This window comes from Salminus brasiliensis, chromosome 1 (genome assembly GCF_030463535.1).
Source record: "Salminus brasiliensis chromosome 1, fSalBra1.hap2, whole genome shotgun sequence".
Lineage (NCBI taxonomy): Eukaryota > Metazoa > Chordata > Actinopteri > Characiformes > Bryconidae > Salminus > Salminus brasiliensis.
In genome coordinates, this window is record NC_132878.1 from 82,565,292 (window position 1) to 82,587,449 (window position 22,158).

General features: G+C 40.1%; 1 protein-coding gene across 1 annotated transcript in view; it reads right to left on the reverse strand.

Annotated features, from left to right (window-relative positions):
- Positions 1-22,158, reverse strand: part of gli3 (GLI family zinc finger 3) — a 121,466-nt gene that overhangs the window by 4,434 nt on the left and 94,874 nt on the right. Inside the window, exons 8-14 of the mRNA XM_072691149.1 lie at positions 20,508-20,724; positions 17,415-17,528; positions 14,627-14,767; positions 3,075-3,224; positions 2,777-2,941; positions 1,986-2,279; positions 23-416 (exon numbers count right to left, since the gene is read on the reverse strand). Of these exons, the coding sequence (XP_072547250.1) occupies positions 23-416; positions 1,986-2,279; positions 2,777-2,941; positions 3,075-3,224; positions 14,627-14,767; positions 17,415-17,528; positions 20,508-20,724 (1,475 nt within the window). The remainder of the gene's footprint in view (positions 1-22; positions 417-1,985; positions 2,280-2,776; positions 2,942-3,074; positions 3,225-14,626; positions 14,768-17,414; positions 17,529-20,507; positions 20,725-22,158) is intronic.

Genomic DNA, 22,158 nt, shown 5'->3' on the forward strand with positions numbered 1-22,158 from the left:
GTATCCTAAAACAAAGTCATACCTTTCCCTGTGAGGGCAGGCAGAGCCTGGCCTTTAGGGGGCGGTGTGGGGGACAGATGTCCCAGCCTAGGAATGCCTCCATTCACCTGCCTAAGCCTCTCCATCTTAACCTGCTCCATCCAGCGCAAAGGCCGACTCAGGCTCCTGCGTGCCTGTAGGGCTAAGGTAGCTGCTGTGGCTGTAGCAGTGGACACAGTGGAGTCCATGATGGGGGCATCCTCCTCTTCTCCCTCTCCATAATCCTCCTCTTCATCCTCCTGGTCCTCGACCACCACCGCCTCCCCCACCAGCCTAACACTGCTTACAGTAAGCTGGACTCCACGGCCGAGATGGGGGCCGGCGGGGGACTGGTCACTGCTGCATGAAGACTGACCGCCAGGGCTTGGCTGAGACGCCTGAGAGACAAGAGCATGAGAGACTTGCATGAGTGAATGAATGAATAAATGAATGAATGAATGCATGAATTAATAAATTAATAAAATGTTGGCAAGCAGATGTAACAATTGCCACCAGACACACAAACTAGTTTCATACCAGATATGAACAATTCCATCAAATGAACATGAGACAAAGTACACAGATGAATCAGTGCAGTATTTGAAATGGCACTTGGAATGAATCAAGGAGATGATGTTTAATGTTTTTTTGCTTGTTTTTTTTTTTTTTTTTGCTTGTATTTTACTATACACTGCATTTCATTTTTTTTGGTTTACCTGTCCTGGTTTATTACAAAAACACTGCTGTTCAGCTGAACCGTAGCAGAATGGAGATGTGTAGACAATAGGGAACAATACTAACACTCTTTTCAGAGTGGAGGGGGGTGGCCCTAATTGAGTTATTTTCCCTTTTGCATGTGGACAATGTCTACACAAGAATGGGCATCAGTTACCAATATTTCAATGCATTTTGCTCAATTGTGACATTCAATATTTTACCAGTAAGAAGGTAAACTATAGTGACAAAAATATTGGGACAAACCTCCCATTTATCTTATTTCCACAGGTGCATACATTCAAGGACTTAGCCATGTAATCATGCCTTTAGAAACATTTGTGAAAGAATGGGTCATTCTAGAGAACTCATGAACGCCACCATTGCAACAAGTCAGTTAGTTAATATTTTGTAACTTATATATATTTCCACAATCAGCTGTGAGTGGTATTACCAAAAAGCAGAAGCGTTTAGGAGCCACAGCAACTATCTAAAGTTACACATCGAGCTCTCCAAGTGCTGCGATGCATAGTGCATAAAAGCCTCCAACGCTCTGCTGACCAACTTAATATCAATGCCTATGGATTTATAATACAGAGCTTCTGTAGGCGTAATATGGAGGTGTCTCAATACTTTTGTCCACATAGTGTAGTTAAGTGCAGTAATACATTCAGGTGCCCAAATGTAACGTTGCTGCAATAACTGGGAATGAAGAACATCTATGACACAGCACAGCATGGCTGAGACACTGCAGGCAAATGACTTGATCTTCCTTATCCTTAACCTAATGAAGTCTGTGAGAACAGAATGACTAATGGCAAAGAAAACACAGCTCAGATTCACAAGGACATCAAATGTCAAAGTTCATCAAATCTCACCTGATCACCCACTGTCCTTAGAAAGAGAGGGAAGTAATGCGTGAAGCATTGGATGAAAGAGACATTCAGTTATTATATAGGCCATGCAGAGCAAAGGTATACAGATGTTAAGTAAGGGTTATGAGAGTTATGAGAGCAAGCAGGAACAGGGTAAGGGAAAATACATCACACACAGCTGAACATCTGGCTAAAGGGTGATTGGAGTGGAAAATGTAGAGAAAAGGATCTAACATGGTTCTTTATTAGTGAGTATCAGTTTAATTTCTGGGTGTGGATACATGATTCTTTTATCAGGAAAATTGTAAGTAAGCAAGTCAAGGTAAGTGAATGCATTTTTTAACCTTTTCATTTTTTCAAGTGTGGAAAGGGGCTTACCATGGGCTTCTCTGTCTTGATTGACTTCACCTGCAGACATTCATCCTGTTTTGAGGTAGCATGGTTATACTCCCTTTGGTCAGTAAACGCTCCTAAGGGCAGTTGCCCTGGTGACCGGCCTTGCCCGTTAGCTCCGGGTTCCCTGGGCTGGGGTGGGGGTCGGGGGTACACATCCCCACGTTGCTTCTTAGTGACGTGGGCTTCGGGACCATGGACAGTCTTTACGTGTTTCCTCAGAGAGCTGGGATCAGTGTAGCGCTTGGTGCAGCCAGGAATCTTGCACACATAGGGTTTCTGAGAAAGACACAACGATAGTGAAAGATGCTAATTTAGCTATGCTTCTTTTGCAGAGATTGAAATGGCAGCCAGTCAAGCTTCACTGCAGTTTGAAGGTCAGTCAGACAGTCAGACCAACTCCCTTAGTAAAGCATACAACAATGATTACATTGAGAGCAAATGCAGAAGAGGCTGTAGCCCTGTTTCAGTTATTTCTGGCTGTTAATATCTTTATTAACTGTACTATGCATGCTTACACTGTATTAGTTTTTTACCAGTCACTACTTGTTAACTGCAAGTAGGCACATGGTATATGGCACTAAAATATACTACACAGTATAATGAGCAATATGACGAAATGACAGTGATTGTAATCCTCAGTGCCTCTGAGCAGTATGCCTAATGGCTAAACTGCACCTTCCTTTCCGTGACTGTTCTCTACATGCCTGCCTGAACCTGTTTAGGAATTGGTTCAGGAATCGGTTATGCATATGCACATAGCTGTATGTGTGTACCTCGTTTGAGTGTGTCCGGTTTTGGTGTTTGGCACGGTCTGATGCGTTGGAGAAAGCCTTGTTGCAGCCCTCATGCTCACACACGTAGGGCTTCTCTCCTGTGTGAGAGCGCAAGTGTGTCTTCAGGTTCTCCAGTCTGGAGTAGGCCTTGGAACAGCCCTCGAACTGCAAACACAGCATTAACAAACTTCTAAATGTGCTAGAAAGCTGTTGCACTGTGAAATCAGTGTGATTCCTCCATGCGTTTTGGTCATGGATATTCTTTCGAAGAAAGATGTACTAGAATGCAGTTTCTTACCGTGCATTTGTGAGGCTTCTCGCCCGTGTGCCTGCGCATGTGTACCACCAGCATGTACTGGGCCTTAAAGGGCTTCTGCTCTCGAGAGCACTCTTCCCAGCGACACACAAACTCCTTCTTCTCCCCATGGATGTGGTCATTATTGATATGCTGTGTGAGAGATAGGTCAAAGCACGGTCAGTCATGCACTAGTAAAACTAACGATACATTGAATTTACTTTAGTATTTACAGTATATCGCCGATATCACAATTCAGTTGTATTATACCATAAAATCTTCAATAATGAAAAAAATGACAACTTTACATGAGAAGAAAAAGTCTAGAATAGAACTGTATTCCAAGTCATTTTGGAACATTTCTATTGGTCTGTTTATCATAAAATTTTAAGACAATTAGAGGAACAACTTCCAGATTTAAATGATATCAAAAAGTGGACATCAGGACATCAGGAGATACAGTTTTTTGTGTGACAGTGACAATAAATATCTTTAACAATAATTAATAATAAATAACTTGACTTATGTGTATATGTAAATTGAAGCATATTAAAAAAACATAAAAAATATTATTTTGTATCACTTTACTTTTATGGTTCACTGTAGATGCATCGTAAAGCTAACATTTAACTGAATGCCTATTAAATGCAGCTAAACTGAATGTAAATGATTGTCTGTTGAATATAACCCTACACCTAATCTTAACCTTACCCTTACCCATAACTATTTAGGTTAGATTTAGTGTAAGATTTAAGGTTTAGATTAGGGTTAGGGTTAGGATTTAGGGTTAATTCAAGGGTAAGTTTAGGGTTAGGTGCAGGGTTATGTTCAATTATGCATTTAATACAAGTCAGGTAAGCATCTACAAGGCATTTATAATTGACCATCCAAGTACCTATCATTATTCTGACCAGCTAACTGAATAGTTTTCTTGGCTGTCCAAGCTTTGAGAATTCAGAGCTGGGTGAAACACATGGTGTAATGGCACATTTATGCCACAAGAGAGCTTGGTGCTCACAAAAGTCTTTACAACTTGGCAATCAGGAGCAATGTGCAAGCCTGGTTAAAACTGATAAAACAGGTAAATTCCAGCACAGCAGTGCTGGTTCCACTATTTGAGCCATCAATGTTGACTGTAGAAACACTGCTGAATGTCTTCACTATGGCAGAGGAGCAGCAGACTGATAGAAGTATGACTGTTTAGTTTGGGCTGAACTGAAGAGGTGAGTGAGGCAGTTAGGCGAAAACTTTAGAGCTCGACTACAAAACCATCTGTGTCAACAAAGCCATGCCTGCTTGGCTTTTGCACATTATTTCCCCTTTCTTTCATTCTTTCAGTCTTTCTTCCACTTTGACTCTCTCCCCTCACATCTATGTCAATTTTCCATTATCTTTCAGTTCTTTCTCTCGTTCACGTCTTCTCTCTCTATCTCTCTCTCTCCCTGGCAGGGGTAAAACATGGTTTGTTGCGGTCCTGTGTCCAATTTAAACGGGATTTCAAATAAAACCCTGTCACCTCCTATCACTACAGGCCTCTGCCCTGCCATGACAAGCACTGACAGTTGTGCTGCCGTGGCAACTTTCAATCTGAGGCTTATGGAAGGAAAGGGGGAGGGTAAGAAGTGTGTGTATGTATGTGTGTGTGTGTGTGTGTGTGTGTGTGTGTGTGTGTGTGTGTGTGTGTGTGAGAAATCAAAAGTTTAGTCAAAGCATCTAATGAGTCGAGGCCTTTTCAAAAGAACTGGAGTCACTTTTGCTCACTGCTATCAACAGCACTATTCATCCCGCACACTCATTCACATTACACTGTCACCTCTGGCTTTAACAACAGCCAGATCACCATAACTTTTTGCTGTCTCTACCCCCCCCTCTCTCTTTCTCTTACTTTTCTCTCTCTTTTGTCTTCTTTTTATGCATTAAGCAATCAAGTGACTTGCTCTCTTTCTCTCAACATGCCATCTCTGCCGGGGTCTTTTCATTTTATACATAAAACCTGTGCTTTGTCTGTGTGTGTGGGTTTATGCACATGTGTACACACACATATTCTCTGCCTCTGCCAATAAACTGTTTTAATACAAGGTCAGCACATTGTATATAGACTGAAAGATGAATGGAAAAGCATTGATTTCTCAATACAATGGAACTTTTGGTCAAGGGGTGAAGTATATTATGCAGCAAGTGAACTGACTGTTCAATGCTTTTCTCCAACACATACACACACACACATACTCACACATTCACACAGAGCGCTCGGAGGGATGAGGTCAACATCTGGCATCCACGCAAACCCAGCAGTGGACAGAGCTCAAAAGTACCATTCCTTTCCTAAAGCCATTCAAATCAGGCAGACAGACGCAATATCCTGATCAGAGACAACCTGGATTATACACTCCAGAAGGGAGGAACACTGCCCAAAGGGAGTGAAGGACAGAGAAAAAGAGAGAGAGAGACAGAGAGAGAGAGAGGATATAGAAAGAAAGACAGAGAGAGAGAGAGAGAGAGAGAGAGAGAGAGAGGGGATATAGAAAGAAAGACAGAGAGAGAGAGAAAATCTGAATTGATTTTCTTCACATACAAAGTAGGTGAAGGGACAAGGACGAGTGACAGTGAAAAGGCAAAAAGGAGAGAGGGAGAAAGAGAGAGAGAGAGAGAGAGAGAGAGAGAGAGAGAGATTCAGAATAAATAGAAGTGAAAGGTGCTGGTAGAGAGACGGAGAGAGCTCATCCTCTATTCTTCTTCATGACATGAAGGCGGCCCGCGTCGCCAGCCTCTCTGTCACCTTCATACCGTCTGCCCAAACTTTCCTAGAGTTTGGGCAGCAGTGGAGTGTGTGTGTATGTGTGCTGAGTGTGTGAGTGATAGAGGGAGTGCACCTCCAGATCAATCAGTAGACACTGAGGTGGTGGACTGTCATTCAAACCTGGCCCCTTTTTTCACACACTGGTCCTGACTAGGGCCTCTCTTTAATCCCGCTGACCTTTACCGACTCTCAGACATCGTAGTTATCCCTGGTCGGCACATAGCATGCTATAATTTCATTGGATTAACTGTTTCTCATTATAGTTCAGTGGAACAAGTGGAGACAAAATCTTTTGAAAGGATGGATCCCAAATGTTCTTTCGATAGCACATGTGAATTTAGATTTTCAATGAAAAGTTCAGAAAAAGAGAAGTGAAAGTATTATGTTACATTAGGTTCAAATAACACAGAAGAACAGCAGTCGTAGCTCTGACCCTTCAAGATTTAACTTCACTGACATCTACAAAGAACATCAGACCTTAATTAACCTTCATTGTGCTCAAAATGGAAAAAAAACCCAACTGTTTTTTGCTCACACATGACTGCATCACTTCCTTTTATACAGAGTTTCTCTGTTCCTCACTGTAGAAAATAGTCTGAATAAACATGGCGAGGGAAAGCTGGCATGAGGTATTTTACTGGAATAACTGCTCATTGCTTGACAAACGTTCTGGCACACTTTGCCTTCATTTGAAAGCATTTCAACAAATACTTTGCAGATATTTTTTCTCACATAATAAAAAAAAAAACCCATGAAAATAAAATAGCCACTTACTAAAACTGAAATGAAAAATGAAAAAAGGTTATGTTTAATATTAAATTAATCAGCTTAATTTTCATGTTTTATGTATACTTTTACTTTTTAACCTAATTTTAATTGGGCAGTCGTTCTTTACATTGCGTCAAAACGTATATAACGAATAACTCCAATAGATACTGCAAAATAACTGGGAATAAAATCTTTTTACACTGATGTTCATTGAAAGTTAAGTAGAAGAAGAATAAGTCCTCTATTTTTGAGATACAAAAGTTACATTTCATATGTCAAAGCTTCTACAATATAGTTTCAGATCTACTGCTAAAGTCCTTAGACCTATAATGTAGACTAATCAGTATAAGTGCTGTGATCTGTCTGGAAATGCTCACTGGAAAAGTGTGAGGTACCAGGGACCACATTTACCTTAGTTTATCTTATGGCTTTACAACAAATAGAGTGGATGCTTGTAGCATTACGGTCATGTTATATGAACATTTTACACTAATATATGCAGTATACATAACATATATATTTTATGCAGTGTTTTGTAGTTCTCGCGAGCGTTGTCCTGCCCATTTCACCAGACTTACATTGTGCAGTTTCTGCTTTGCTGAGCCCAAAGTAGCAACGAGAGGCACTCTTCTTACTACACATCAGTGGAGCATCAGCTTGATGTTGAAGCTGTTATAATATGTAAGGAATAAATGTATTCTATAAATGTAATCCTATAAATATAACAATTACACTGCTATTAAATGCAATATAGTGTTTGAAAGTGGAGAGTAGCTGAGTTCTTATGAGTTAGATGTTATATGGACTAAATAAACTACATTTGTGTTAAGTGTATAAATAAAAATGACAGTGAGGAATATGATAATGATAATGTTGGCAATATATGCTCTAATCCTCAGCATTAGCTAAAGCACTAAAACTACTGATCTATCAGTCAAAACAAAAAGGTAAAAAGTTACAGCAGGTTTGGATTGTGTGAAGTTTGAACTCGCCGTCCAAAAAACACTTCTTTCACTCTACTACTTCTGTCTACTTTTTCCTTCTCCCTCGTTTCTCTCTCTCGCTTTCTCAGCCCCTCATGCTGAGTGGGACTCCCTGTGGCATATGATCTGTCTGCAACGGCAACCGCGTTCAATAACAGTGCAGAGGGAGAGAGAGAAAAAGAGAGCGAGAGAGACTCACTCCAGCATGTCCCCGAACGCTGCTACACTCGCTTGTACAAATGAGCTTGATGCTGTCGTCCATGATGCATGACCTCACTACACTGATAGACGGATGAGCGAGGAGGCGAGAAAAGAGAGCGAGGGAATTAAACGGGGAGCGACACTAATGCCCTAATGGTCAGATCTAATGGCTCTCGTTACTGAAAGGATGGTGCCGGTGTAAAGAGACAGAAAAAGAGAGAGAGAGAAAGAGAGAGAGAGAGAGAGAGAGAGAAACTAACAGGTGCTGAGGAGCAAAGCCTGCACAGAAGAGAGAAGCATTCATCTTCAGTCTGACAGAGAAAACCCAACAACAAGAGAACAACAGCAACTGGGACTAAAACACACACTCGTTCAATAGAGACTAAGATAATTGTGTGGGTGATACACACATATGCTGGACTTTTTCTATACCGTACTGTGATTGTAATTTTATTAAAATTCTTTAGGAAATAAAGTGATGCATCATCTAATTTCACTGCAATTTAATTTGATGTAATAAATTATTTTGGTATTTTAGCCTTGCCCAAGTAATATTTATTTATTATTTATTAGTGAAACTTACTAGAGTTACTAAAAGAAGTACAAACAACAAGGGGAGTCTTAAATGAGTGTTAAGAGTAATACATATGAGGCTCAGAGTGGCTTAGCAGTCCAATGTGCTACCACTGTGGTTGGGGTTTGAATTCCAAGCCATGTAGCTCGGCCATCAGTAGCCAGAGTCTGAGAGAGCACAATTGGCTGTGCTCTCTGTGCAGTTTGAAAAAAGGGGTGTCTCCCTTCACATGTATTGGATGAATGGGTATATATATATATATATATATATATATATATATATATATATATATATATATATATAAATATCTAATAATCTAATAAACACTGTGTTGGTATTCAGAATTTTATTGGTTGGTGTTTTTTTATGCCAAAGTATCATTTGGTATTGAGCACTGTGACACTACTTCGGGTATCAGTATCAAATCAGAATTCATGTATCATGGCAACCCTAGTTTATATCCCCAGCTGCTCAACAACTTTCTACTAATCATTTAAAAATTACTGTTTGGAATTTGACCCCAATGCTGTGTTGTTTGATAAAATTGCAAAATTCACTTTACTGCATATAAAATACCTCCACTAAACCAACAAATCACAGCTCATCTCCCTCACACACATACCCACCCACACACACACACACACACACATACACATAAAGCTAATCGAGCAGAGATGCATGGGCTGCCTTCATTACTTAGTCTTTTTGTAGAGTCTTTACCCACTCTTAAACCCATCTATATTGTCTCCTTATCAGGCTTTTTTTTAACTGGGCTGTGGCCTGCCCCATTAAAATGCAGGCATGCATGAAAAGAGCCTGTTTACACGGCTATTTCCCAAAGCGCCAGGGACCCGCAACAGCGTTCAGCTTTATCAAAGTCCCACTAATAAATCATACACTCCTTTCTCACGCCAATCACTGGAGCGTTGCGTATGTTGGGGGGTTTGAAAAAAAGAAATCAGGGAAGAGTAAAGTAAGACGGAATGAGAGAGAAAAAGAGAGAGAGCATATATGAAAGAAGAGAGGGCGAGAGATGGAGAAAGTGAGAGAGAGAGAGAGAGAGAGAGAGAGAGAGAGAGAGAGAGAGAGAGAAAGAGAGAACGGGTGGGGTGGAATTGGCATGTGTAATTCTGCTCTGCCTTTTCATCTCTGTGTAAGATACTCCAGACCGATAAGGCGTCTAATCCTCGGGCTGATCAAAAAAAAATCTGCATTTTACCAATTAAAGGGTCTTTGCCAGCAGCCAGAGAGGGGTCTGCCTTCTCCCTCAGGTTTCCTTTATCTCCCCCAACACAGGGCGGAGCAGAGCGCAGCTTAGAGAGGCTATTCTTACCCTCGGCATACACACATGCAAGCACAAAAACAGACCACCCTACAGCGCCACCATCAGACACAGCCTGTGGAGGAAAGCTTGGTGTTTTAGTACTGCAAGCAAACTCCCAAAACAAGTGCAGGTCAAAAGTTAAGGGACACTGACATTGTCCCATTCCTTCTCTTCAATTCAAAAATACCTGTGAAGGTACTGTAAACATTAAACAGTTACTGTCTTATACTGTAGGTTATATACAATGACTGTTATGTACTGTAGGTATATACAAGAACACCTAAAGTGCTGTCCTTGGTCTGGAACAGCAGGTTTCTAAACAATGACCTGAGAGTATACTTTTCATCTATCGCTTATAAAAGTAGTAAGTAGTAAAGTCATCTTGCTTTGTGTGTTATGTAGCCTTGTTGTGTAGCCTGCTCCCTTGTGGAAAAGCATGTTTGCTATGGCGAATGTAGACGTGTGTGTTTGCCACACTAATGGCAGATTTAAGCGTTTAAGTGTTTGCGTTTAACTCTTGGTTCTGGTACTAGCTCTGTCTTTAGTGTTTAGTGTGGTTTTATACATTTTGTACGTTTGAGAAATGAGAGACACTTAAATACTTATCATAGAGAACACAAAACATCAAATGTGAACTTTGGGACAGGCCAGTACAGTCCTGTAACTTCTAATATTACCGGAATATATCGCTGCTGCTGGATCAAACTTTTTTTTATCTCCCTAATATCTACTTTGAAGTAGAAAAGAATCTTTATTCTTAGTGCAAAGAAATGTAAAATAGCTAATAATTTTTTTTTTATTTAAAAAATAGTAATTCTGGATCTTTTCTATGAATCAATTTGTCATGAAATGTACAGAAACAGAACAGATGCACATATATGTAATACTTAAAATGAAAACACAAGATTGTTTCAGGTTTTGTGGTGGCAGTACTCAGGAGGCACTGATATGGACAATATTGATGAAATGAGTTTTCACTTCAGAGGTCCTACAAAAGCTTGGCTAAGAGCTAGAGGGACCTCCTCGGCTCTCCTTCATTGGAGTACCTGCCATTTGCAAGCATCTACCTCCACCTCTCCAAAGCACACCACACACTAGCAGTCTTTAAAGGACTCTTATCTGTGTGAGTGCCCCTACAGAAAGAGGCCCTGGGGCACCTGTTCTGGAGCATAAGGGTCCGAGTGTTTGGGGGAAAAGCCAAAAAAAAAAGTAAGAAGAAGGAAGGAAGGAAAGAGAGATTGAGAGTGAGCAGAGGGGGGAAAAGGGGAAATAATGAATTAAATGAGGGAAAATTGACACCCGCTTGGTTTATGCTGACTGGGTTGGGCAGATAAGTGCGCTAAATTGCAGAGATGCGATGGTTATCTTATCGACGGCACCGAGAGTGCTTAAGCGGCGTCGATAAAAGAGTGCGGCCGCACGTCATGGTGAGAACGAGCGTTTCACACCCGCCGAACACGCACACACACCAGCGGCACTGTGGTGGAGGCTTTTTCAGTAAAACACATGCTACCAGGGTGGTGTGTACGTTTCATCTAAAATTAGACCAAGTGTGAAAAAAAGGAGCAAAAAACTACTCACAAACAAAATCATGTAATTAGCATATTTTACATATTTGTGAACTACCTCACAATGCGACAGTTGGCAGCATATCAAAGTTCAAGCAAAAAACATAAATTGCTCTAGCTTCAAAAACACAAAATAAAGAGAGCTTAATGTTTTAATTGCTAAGAGCTGGAGGTCACAGAGGCTAATTCGTTAGAGCTGTAAACAAATCGCTGTAGATGGGTGGATTCATACCAGACAAATATTGATATGTCCAACCCTGACATTTTCTTTTTACAATCACTAAGGTCATGAATGTATTGGTAACAAAAAAGCCTGTATGCAAAGTTTCCCAAAGACTTCATGGCAGCATGCATAAGGCTACATAGGCCATTATGACAATTGACCTAAAATAAGGGTCCCATTTTATATTTTATCTACCCAATAGTTTAATTACAGTGATTATACATGTGTAATAACATGTGTGGTTAAGTGTATCTATATAAACTGCTGCTTTTCCTGTTACAGTTATTTAGATACACTTGTGGGTCAAAACTGAAGTTGATGCAAATGTGTAATTACACAAGCTGTGCTGCTGTAATGCACTTATTACAGAATACATCACTAGTGGTTATTGTGGTACTTCACGTGGTTATTGCATGGATATTAATATGTAATTACTCAGATATTACAGACACTTTGTATTACGTAGGATCACAAATCCTACACCAATACTTAGCCAATAAGCATCAGTTTTCATAAAGACTGCTTTTGTCATTTCACATCGGTAATTGATATGCGAAAAAAAGAGGCTTTCTAAATGTTTCTGTAGGTTGTCAGCTGTGTCTTTAAAAAGTAGGGGGAAATGAGCAATTGATTTGTAAGATAGGAACTATCTTTCCTCTTTTACTACTTTCCCAAGGCCTCCCATTTCTATTAATTTCTCTTGATCTTTCTCTTAACTGTCCTGGAATGCATAAAAGCAACAGAAACCACAGTTTACCATATGGTTTATCAATCAGCACTGCAGAAATCACACCCTAGCCTCAATCAAAATGGAAAATCAGTAGTGTCACCACTCCTAGCTTTGATTACCTCTTAAGTTTCAATTCAATTTCCTATTTGGAGATACTGTAGAACAGTGGGAATCTTGGATGTTGTTTTTTTTCCTTTTTGTTTTTGAAAGGAAAACTCCCTGAACCCTCCCCAAAGCCCAGAAGGACTGGAGGACTGTGATTGTGGTCCAAAACCTGAACTCATCCTATTACCAAAGAGGAAAAGATAAGATCCCTCATTCATTGCTTTGCTGAATTACAGAGGGAGGGATATTGTAGTCAAATGTTTTTATTAGCATGTCTGTCCTATCAAGGGGGCACCCTATCAAATAACAGAAGCAAACCAGGATGGAAAACATTAGGAGATGTATTGCTTTGTGGATCATCAAAGGCTGATTTGTTTGGAGTTTGTTTGGGCTGATGTTCTAATGGATACAGTGGCAGTAATGGCTACTGGTTAATAAAGAACGCTGGGAGTATTAACTCCAGCTGAGCTGATTAGAAAATAACTCAATGTGATATATGAATGGGAGGCTTTAGCCTGAACCCAGAAAACACTTATCACACACACACTCCTCTCCCCTGCCCCCTTCACACACACACACACTGCTCTCTCAGAAACAGCGGCAAGAAGTTGTCAAGATCCTCAAGCTTTGAGCACGGGCCTTCAAACGCGTGAGGCAGGCCATTCCCAGCTCAGGATATCAATTATAGATAGGGGTTAGCATGGCCGCTTCGGATTGCCATGTCAGAGTGCGGATAGACAGCCGTGAAGAACGGAAGATCTTTCTATCCGATGTGTGCCTGTGTGTGCCTGCGTGTGTGTCTGTACTTGTTTTTGTACACCTTCAAGACAAAGATGTCCTGACTTTGTAAGAAAAAAATTTAAACAGAAGCAAATGACTTTGTAAGGTGGCAAGGCAAACCTATTTCAGAGACTGAGGTTAATATCTGGCTTAGGTTTAGGATTATTTGTAGAGCAATCAGTAAGACTGCAAGAAGGCTCATGCAGACTTTCTAACACATGCATATCATATTCAGAAATATGAATAAGATGTTCTACTAAATAAATGAGTCACTATACAATACAGGCACCATTTACATCCATAGCATTTGATGAGGTGCATTAGGCACAAAGAATAAGCCAGAGTGTGTTTTTAAAGCTTAAAGCTACTAATGCACTCTTTTAATTGACGTAACGTGATACATTAAATTAGAAAATACAATTTCTTAAAGAGTAACATACTATTTAACATAGTTTTGAAACATTATTATGATTTTATTCATGTTAGATCAGGGCAGCAATTTTAGAGTGAAATTTACCACCCCTCACATCATTTTTACAGAGAAGGGCTCTCATATCTGAATAAAAAGGGTAATATTTATTGGGGTTTTATGTGTGAATTCGATAAATAGGAGAATAGTTTTTTGGAGGTTTGAACATATTTATCTGCTACATGTGTTCTTAAACAGGTCTCTGTCTTAGTTCTTTATAACTGTCTTAGTTCTTTATAACAGCTTCACAACAGTGTTGTAAACAGAACAAATGCCCATCATTTTGTTTTAAGGTCTCTAATGTCAAGACATGGGCATTTGTTCTGTTTACAACACAAGCTAATACAAGATTTTCTTAATATATATGATATTCAATGGTTATGTATGTCCTATGTAGTCTCTAAGTATAACCTTCAAGTAAAGCTCTACTTAATTCAAAATACATATAGACATTTCATTACTGCATCTAGGTCATTAAATGTATGTGACTTCATGTCCTAACACTACACAAAAACAAACTAGTGTGCATTTGTAAGTCTGTGTGCGTGTGTGTGTGTGCTGGTTAAAGTGGACTGAGTGTGTGGTAGGAGGAGAAGTGAAAGTTTAAAGGCAGCACACACTGGTGTGGTTTCACTAGCAGTGAGCTTTCATGTCTGAAGAGGTGAGTGTCTTTCCACTCCAGCCTGGAAAGTGGCTGTGACAAATGGGGTGTCTGGAGCAAAGTGTAGTGTGTGTGTGTGCGTGCTTTGACCCGCCTGAGCTCCTAACCTGCACTTCAGGTGAAGTGAAACAGAAATGGAGCGAGATAGACAGAATGACAGAGAAGGGCCTTGATTTCATATTTGTGGAAGTGTTTGCAAATGCATATCGTCACTGTCATGAAAAAACATGATACAAGGGGATACAAGATGTATGTGTGTGTCTGTGAATGTATGCACGAGAGCACAAATGTGTGCATGTGTTTGTATAAGTGACACAATTTGTACGTGTCCATATTTGTGAATGTATAAGTGATTGTGTGTTCTCTCACATGTACGAGTTGTTCCTGTGTGTCAAACTCTCTGCAGCAGTTCTCCCAGTGGCAGTTGGTCTCGTACACCACCTCCGGCTCCTGCTTCCCTTCTTCCTTCTCTCCCTCTTCCTTCACCAGCGTCATGCCATCAGGCTGATCCTGCATCAGCATACAACCAAGAGCAAACACGTACACACACACACACACACACACACACACACACACACACACAAACACACATGAATGAGTCAGTGTCACAATCAATGAAACTCAACTGTGACTTAAGTTTATCACTGGCTGTAGCATTAACAGTGATGCACATTTAGTAACGTCCTGCTCTGCTTAGACATCTGTTAGAATGTCTGGTCATTTCATTTTAAATGGTTTCCAGTCGTATCCTATTCTAAGTGAATGCAGTTTGTAGTAGCGAACTGCTGTGGACACACAGCTATGCTAACCCAACATTCTAACAGGCTATTAAATGTTAGAGTCACCTTTAAATGAGTAAAAATCTTACATTAAGGAAATATTTTTCACACTCACTTACAAATCTCTATTAAAAACATGGTTCTTTATGCAACCAAAAGAGGTTGCTGTTGTTTCTATGGATCCTAATAAAACTAGCACATACAGTATACTCCCTCTCCTTATTATGTAATGGCTAATCTACAGTCCAGCACATCCTGACTGTAGCACAACATCACTCTTATTAAAATATAGAAACCATGTTATTTAAGGAAAAGTAGGAATAGCAAAAATGGAAGAGTCGATTGTGATGGCAGTTTGTCCACTTGTCCACTTATACACAGTGTGTATATCTGTAATGACACATGACACTTTAATGAATATGTACAATTAAAACTTTCTAAAAATGAGGATCAGATTTATTTAAAGAGAAGAAGAAATGGGTGTACATTTCTAGATTAATGATCACATGCAAGATTGGAGGCTAGCAGGAGTTACATTGGATGGAGGGAGTGTAAAGAAATAGGATACAATCTACTCAAAAAAATCTAGGACTGCACTGTGAGAATAAAAAACACTGTCTTTAGGTGGAGGTGGAGTTCCTAAGTTCAACATGATTAACAGGGTTAAGCAATAACCAGCTGTCACCCACAAATCTGTGTCAGCCCTACAGCTCCACAGTGACCGCAAAAGTCTGCAGTTGCAGCCTCACCTTATGATCTGCAATAAAGTCCTGAGATTCAGAGTGGAAACATGCCATTAAAACTTTAATTTATATTTAAGCAGATATATATGCGAGGGCTCAGAGGGCAGACATTTAAGGAATTTAACCTTTGTTTGCTCCTATGAGCTGCTTCATTAGTATGAACATTTTTCAGTGTCGTGTTAAAACATGCGGAGCAGCCTGCAGGGTGTTTACATATATCAGTCTGGGCCTTCAGTATTTACAACTATGAGTAAAGTAATATAGACAGGTTGGACCATAGTCTGAGAATTGTGGGCTGTATATATACATCAATACATTATATATCAGATATACATCAATATCAGTTAACTATTCGGGTTGACAATTATTGGGCAATAATAATAATAATTATAAAATTCAACATCATAATATATGATAACATTTAAAAAAACAAAAACATAATATTAATGAAGTTCATAAAGGCATGCTTCCTGAGTGCTGTCTTCCCTGCAAAACACATTTGTTTTTTAATAATATGTCACCAAAGGTAACTCTGATTGTATATGAAAGTGCGACAGCAGTTGTTTCCAGGTGCGTTGGTCTTTATTTCAACAAAATCAAAAACTAAAAAGAGAGAAAAATAAATATTTTTATTTTTATCTAAGTTTGGTGAAATATAGAAAACTCTCTAGGTCAAAGTCAAGTCAAGTGAATAAATCTTTATTTTGGTGAAAGGCCAACAAAAAACCCCCCAGAGAAAATAAGTAACTATTTTAATAAAACAGGTAAAAATCTCAGTAAATCAAAGTCAAACTGTTTGCTAGAATGTTTTGTAATATAGGTAAAACGTCTACAGAAAATAAGTCAAAATGAAGAGCAAGTAACTCATTATAGAAGAATATAGGTTATTCTGATGATATAATAAGCCAAAATGTAGAAAAACGAGTACAAAAGCTGTGACAATTCCTAATGTTGGTACTGTTTCTATCAATACTGCTAAAACTAAAAATGAATAGTTTCATGTACACCAATATTTTTAATAATTACCATACTGGTAAAAAACAACTAAACTGTCAGTGTGGTGCCCTGCTTCTATAAACGATATACTGACCACCACTACAACTGCCTGATTCAGAGATGACTTGGACAAGAAAAGAGCAGAAAGAACAGGATGCAGGGGAAAGGAGCCAGGTCTATAGTATTTATTTATAGAACTAGATAGTCAGCATCAGCGGGCTCTGTGAAGGAGAAGAGTTGGGGAATGCGTTGCCTAATTTCTCTTTCATTTTTTCATTCGCTCATGTATCTGATTAAAAGCAAAACAATTTCCTACTCGAGCGGCACAGATCGGCTGTGCTTATCGCATCTGCGGCAGAGCCACAGCACGCCACCGAATCAAACGCATAAATAAATAGTTTTACACTGCCTCGCATAATTGGCCTCCAAGCTTTCCCTGTGTGAGCGTGTGCATAAGTGTGTGTGTGTGTGTGTGAGGGCTGTGTGTTTGTGGGTGGGGAGTGGGTGAAGTGCCTTGCAGCTGCATCTATAAAAGAAAGTGTGTATTTATGTGTGGTATATGCATGCATGAGAGCATATTTAAGGGGTGATAGTTATGTGTGTGTATGTCTATGCGTATGTATGTGTGCGTGCCGGTACCTGCACGCTAACAGCTCCAGGACTGGGGGGCTCATCGTCAGGTTTCATTTTGGAGCGTTTGTGGTGCATGGGATCTCCTGTACTGCTCACAGCCGATTCGCTGGTGGGTTTGCTCTGAAACACACACACACACATTTACATTCAGCTATATACAACTAAATGGGAATGGGAAATGTGTGAACTGTCCATTTTAATAGATACATGTATGTCATTCAGTGTCAGAAACCACATACACAAGACAATCTAAGATTACAGCTCAATGCAGTTCAGGGTGAGTAAATAATGATTAAGGCCTGCAGCCTGCATAATGCTTACTGGGTGCTCATAGATTCCCATTACATGGTAGCTACATTATCCTCAAAGCTCCAGTGCAAAAATGTGAAGCAGACTTTAAACACCAAACCTGTCTGATCAACAATGTTAAGGAGAAGGAAACCATTATGCAAATTTGCCTGGTGCGGTGAATGTTCCCCTTGTGCGATCAAAATAGCTCTGAGACATGGAGTCATGCACTTCACAAGGCAAAGCCAGCATTGCCATATTCAGCAGACTAGCTATCACACCACACCAGATTTAATGATTCACTGGTTCGCTGGTTCACTGGTTGTCACTCCTTGGAGCACTTTTTGTAGGTACTGACCACTGCATACCAGGAATATCCCACAAGACCTGCCTGATGTTTTGGAGATGACCTGACACGGGTGTCTAGCCATCACAGTTTGGTTCTTGTCAAAGTGACTCAAATTCTTACACTTGCCCATTTTTCCTGCCTCCAACACATCACCTTCAAGAGCTGACTGTTCACTTGCTGCCTAATATGTGTATCCCACCCCTTGACAGGTGCCATTGTAACCAGATAATCAATGTTATTCACTATACATGAGAGTGGTTTTAATGTCATGGCTGATGTGTGTCATATATACATAATATAACAATAAAAACCCACTTGACTTGACTTGAAATGCTAGAAATGCTGTGAAATTCAAATGTATTGGGCATTTCTTCACTTGTTATTGTGAAGTTAGTATAACTACTAGATGAACAATAACATGTCAAATTGGGACTATTTTTTAATAGGTCAACTTTAAACCTTATTTTTTTTCAGAAATTGGGCACTTTTCCAAATACATTAAATATAAAAGAAACATGATGCCACCCTTATTGTTGGCTGCACTGCAATTGCTTCTAAAAGAGCATGCACACACTTTAAGCAGGGCAAGGGGTTTTATTGTTATTGGTTTCATCATAGAAGAAATAAAAGGTGACCAAAGTGTGATGTATATTCCTATTTATCTATTTTTCTGTTCAACTTGGTGGATTGTGACGCAAACAAAGAGATAAAAAAGAAAAAAAGAACGAAAAATCTACAACTTTTTGGCTTTGTTAGATCACTGTTCCTTGCCTATCACAATAAATTCAACAAAGGCAGTGGAAAATCACATTAGAAATGAGAAAGTTGAAACCTTTTTACTTTCTCCTGATGTTACAGAAATCTAAAAGGTTTTCTTGTGTATTTGCCTAAGATTAGCCTTGAATTTTACACACATTGAAGACAGAGCTATGCTCGTCACATCGCCACATCACCTCTTCAAATGCAGTGGTGTTACTTCTCAACTACAGAACCATTAGATGATACACCAAAGCAATAGAGCACATAGATCTAGCACTTCCTCCATCTGTCAGAGTGAGCAATGCTTGGTTCTTTCATGCTTTCTCGTTAATTGTTCTTTTATGACCACGTAGAGAGACAAATGTCCCGCTCAGCCCTTCGATTACAGGGGCTGCAGCTGTGAACAGGGTGAGCCGCGGGGGAAAATGGATGGCGTCCAGTCGGGACAGGAGAGAGGGGCTTTTTAACAGCTGCGGAAGAGCGATCGGCATTAGGAAAGAGTGAGGCAAACCTCATCCGCCATCAGACCAGAAACGGACGCTGTAGCTATCAGCCTAGCGCCGAAATAAAAATCAGATCAATACAAAAGCAGAGAAAAATCACTTAGCACTTTGAGCGCAGCTGTAATCCACCACATATAGCAAGTAAAAATGGAGCGAAGGTGGCGAGGGGAGTAGGTGGAATGCTTTTGCATCCACCCTTCAGAGGGAAAAAGATGAGCAGTGGACCTGGTGCTGATTAACAAGCGGAGCAGTGGGAATTCTGCTGCTACCAAACTGGGTGTTACTTCTCGAAAAGGGTCTGTAAAGCAAGCTTGACACATCAGGACACAACACAATGACAACACACACACACACACAGAACTTGCTTACACACATGCACACACTGTGTCTCAGCGGGGAAAACTCCCAGGGGGCCAGTACGAGGGAGGGCTGTTTTCAGAGAACACCCACAGCCATTAACAGCTTAAGACTAAAAAATAAACATTTGTAAGGGAATGGAGGTTTTGTCCAATTCTGACTTATTTAAGAAAATATTAGAATGGAAATTTGATTTTTGGAAAGTACTGAGGCTACACAATGCACTGCTTGTTACTTATTATTGCAATAGATTGCTGGACAACAAGAACAATGTTGCGATGCATTACCCGATTCATATATATGTAAAATCCTGTGATATTACTTTTTCTATCTCTCAGCTTGTCCAGAAATGAGGGTGTAAAGTGTAGTGGTGACTCAAAAAGCGAATAACACTTCCTGACTGGGGAGTACACATTTTCCAAAATAATATTTAAGTACAGTAATAAAGTACAATTACTCGAGTACACCCATAAAACTGTTGTTCTAGGGTTAAGGCTGTTAGGTCATTTTGCTGGGTTACAGTGCTGGATAGTTTTAGGGTGTTTTTTGTGTAGAGCTGCTGGGTTACAGACTATGTCACAGAAACAACCTCAACAATGGGTTAATTATCAGCATTATTAAAATTACAGCATCTGAGTACAATGTTTAGAATAAGCTATTCATAGTTATACATGCTAAATATAGTTGTTGCGAACAATGAGCTACGAGCGATATATTGCTAACAATATTCCTTTGAACAGCACAAGAATTGACAGAATTCAATTACTATGTGTGGTCATAAATGTGTATATTTAACACTGGGCTCCAGCACGGCTGAAGAACTGAATCTAGGTTATGAATTACCTGTGAGTCAGTGGAGCCGGTGGACCGCTCTGTGGGGCCGAGACTGGACGGGGTGATGCCTGGCATGGGTCTTTGGGTGGCGAAGGCAGGAGCAGAGTGAATAAGAGGAGGACTGTGTCCAAAAGCTGAGCCCACAATGCCCGGCGGCCGCCCAATCAGCTGCTGATGCATCTGCAGTGCCACTGGGGTGGGTGGGTAGGCGAAACTTAGCGCTGGACTAGATAGAGAGAGAGATAGAAAGGGATTAAGGAGAAAGAAAATATAGAACGCAGAGAGAAAAAAGAAAGTAAAGAATCCCAAAGTTTAAATATAAGTGATGGGTTGAGAAGAGGAAAAATTATACACAAATATCAGAAAAATTAATAATGTAAAAGAATGTGTTTACGCTTAAGAATAATACTGTGACATATTACTGAAACTGGTAACTGTCCCTCTTTCACAAGTACAGAATGTATTTAGTATTGGAGGACTGTTTTCAAACGGAATATCCATGCATCACCTATTCTCTCTGTAGTGGTGGATCTGGCTCTAAGCGCAGCTCCCTGAGGCTTCACTGAGAAACGCTCATTCATCCATTCATCGTGAGCATTACGGCCCGCTCTCGCTGCCTCATATGTCTGCTAATCTTATTACGAGGCGAGAGGAAATCAATGCAGCCGGACGCTGCAGCAGGCAGCCCGCTGTCTCATCGCTCATCAGCCGGTGTCCCCACACACTCCAGACATGACTGATCAGCGCAGCTCTGCAAATCAGTGATCAATCGGCCTGGCTGGGGGCCGCTGGCCTCTCTGCGCTTTTGTTTCTCTGGCTCTCGTTCGTTCTTCCTCGCTCTTTCCCCCGATCTGGTAGGGAGACAGCACTGTGACAGGCTGACTGACACATCGCCGGGGATGCTGGGAGATTCTCAGGCCCCCGGCCCTCAGGAGCAACTTGCACACCGGGCGGTCCACAGTGGAACTTTCCTCATGGTCAGAAAATGCAGAAAATATAAACCCCTTTTTCTTGACGATGCACACTGAAAATGGATCTGTTTAGTGAACTCAATGATCTGACTTTTATGAGATTTAAAAGTTCTCAACAACCCACCAATTATAATACTTTGCACTTTTTTATTGAACTATCACTACCAATTCAAAATGATATGTAAAGTGTGCATGCTCTATCCAACACCAATTCATCTCTTTACTAACCACATAGTTCTGTATAGTTCCTGAAGAGAATGTAGCATTCCCTGTTGGTTCTGGCATCTCTTTGTATTTAATCCTAACTTTGTATTTCAGGTCATTTGTATGTCAGGCCAAAGCAAAACAGCAGCTAACACTGCTGGTTAAAATGTTCTTCTCTGTTAGAACATGTCTTAATGTTGTCAAAGCACTTCTAATAAAGGTGCTTCAAAAGGTTCTGTGAACACCATAGCAGAACTACTTGTGGTCCCCTAAAGAACTATTGGATTAGAGAAATGTATGAAGATCCTTTTAAATGTCTAAAAAGAAAGGTTCATCATCAATTTTAAAGTTTCTTCACACTCATACACACAAAAAACATTTGTAGCACCTTTATTTTTAAGACTGTTATTTTCTTTTATGGTTACTTTGCTCAGAAAATCACAGTGCATCCAACAGTGAATCCAACAATAAAGGTACTGTTTTAT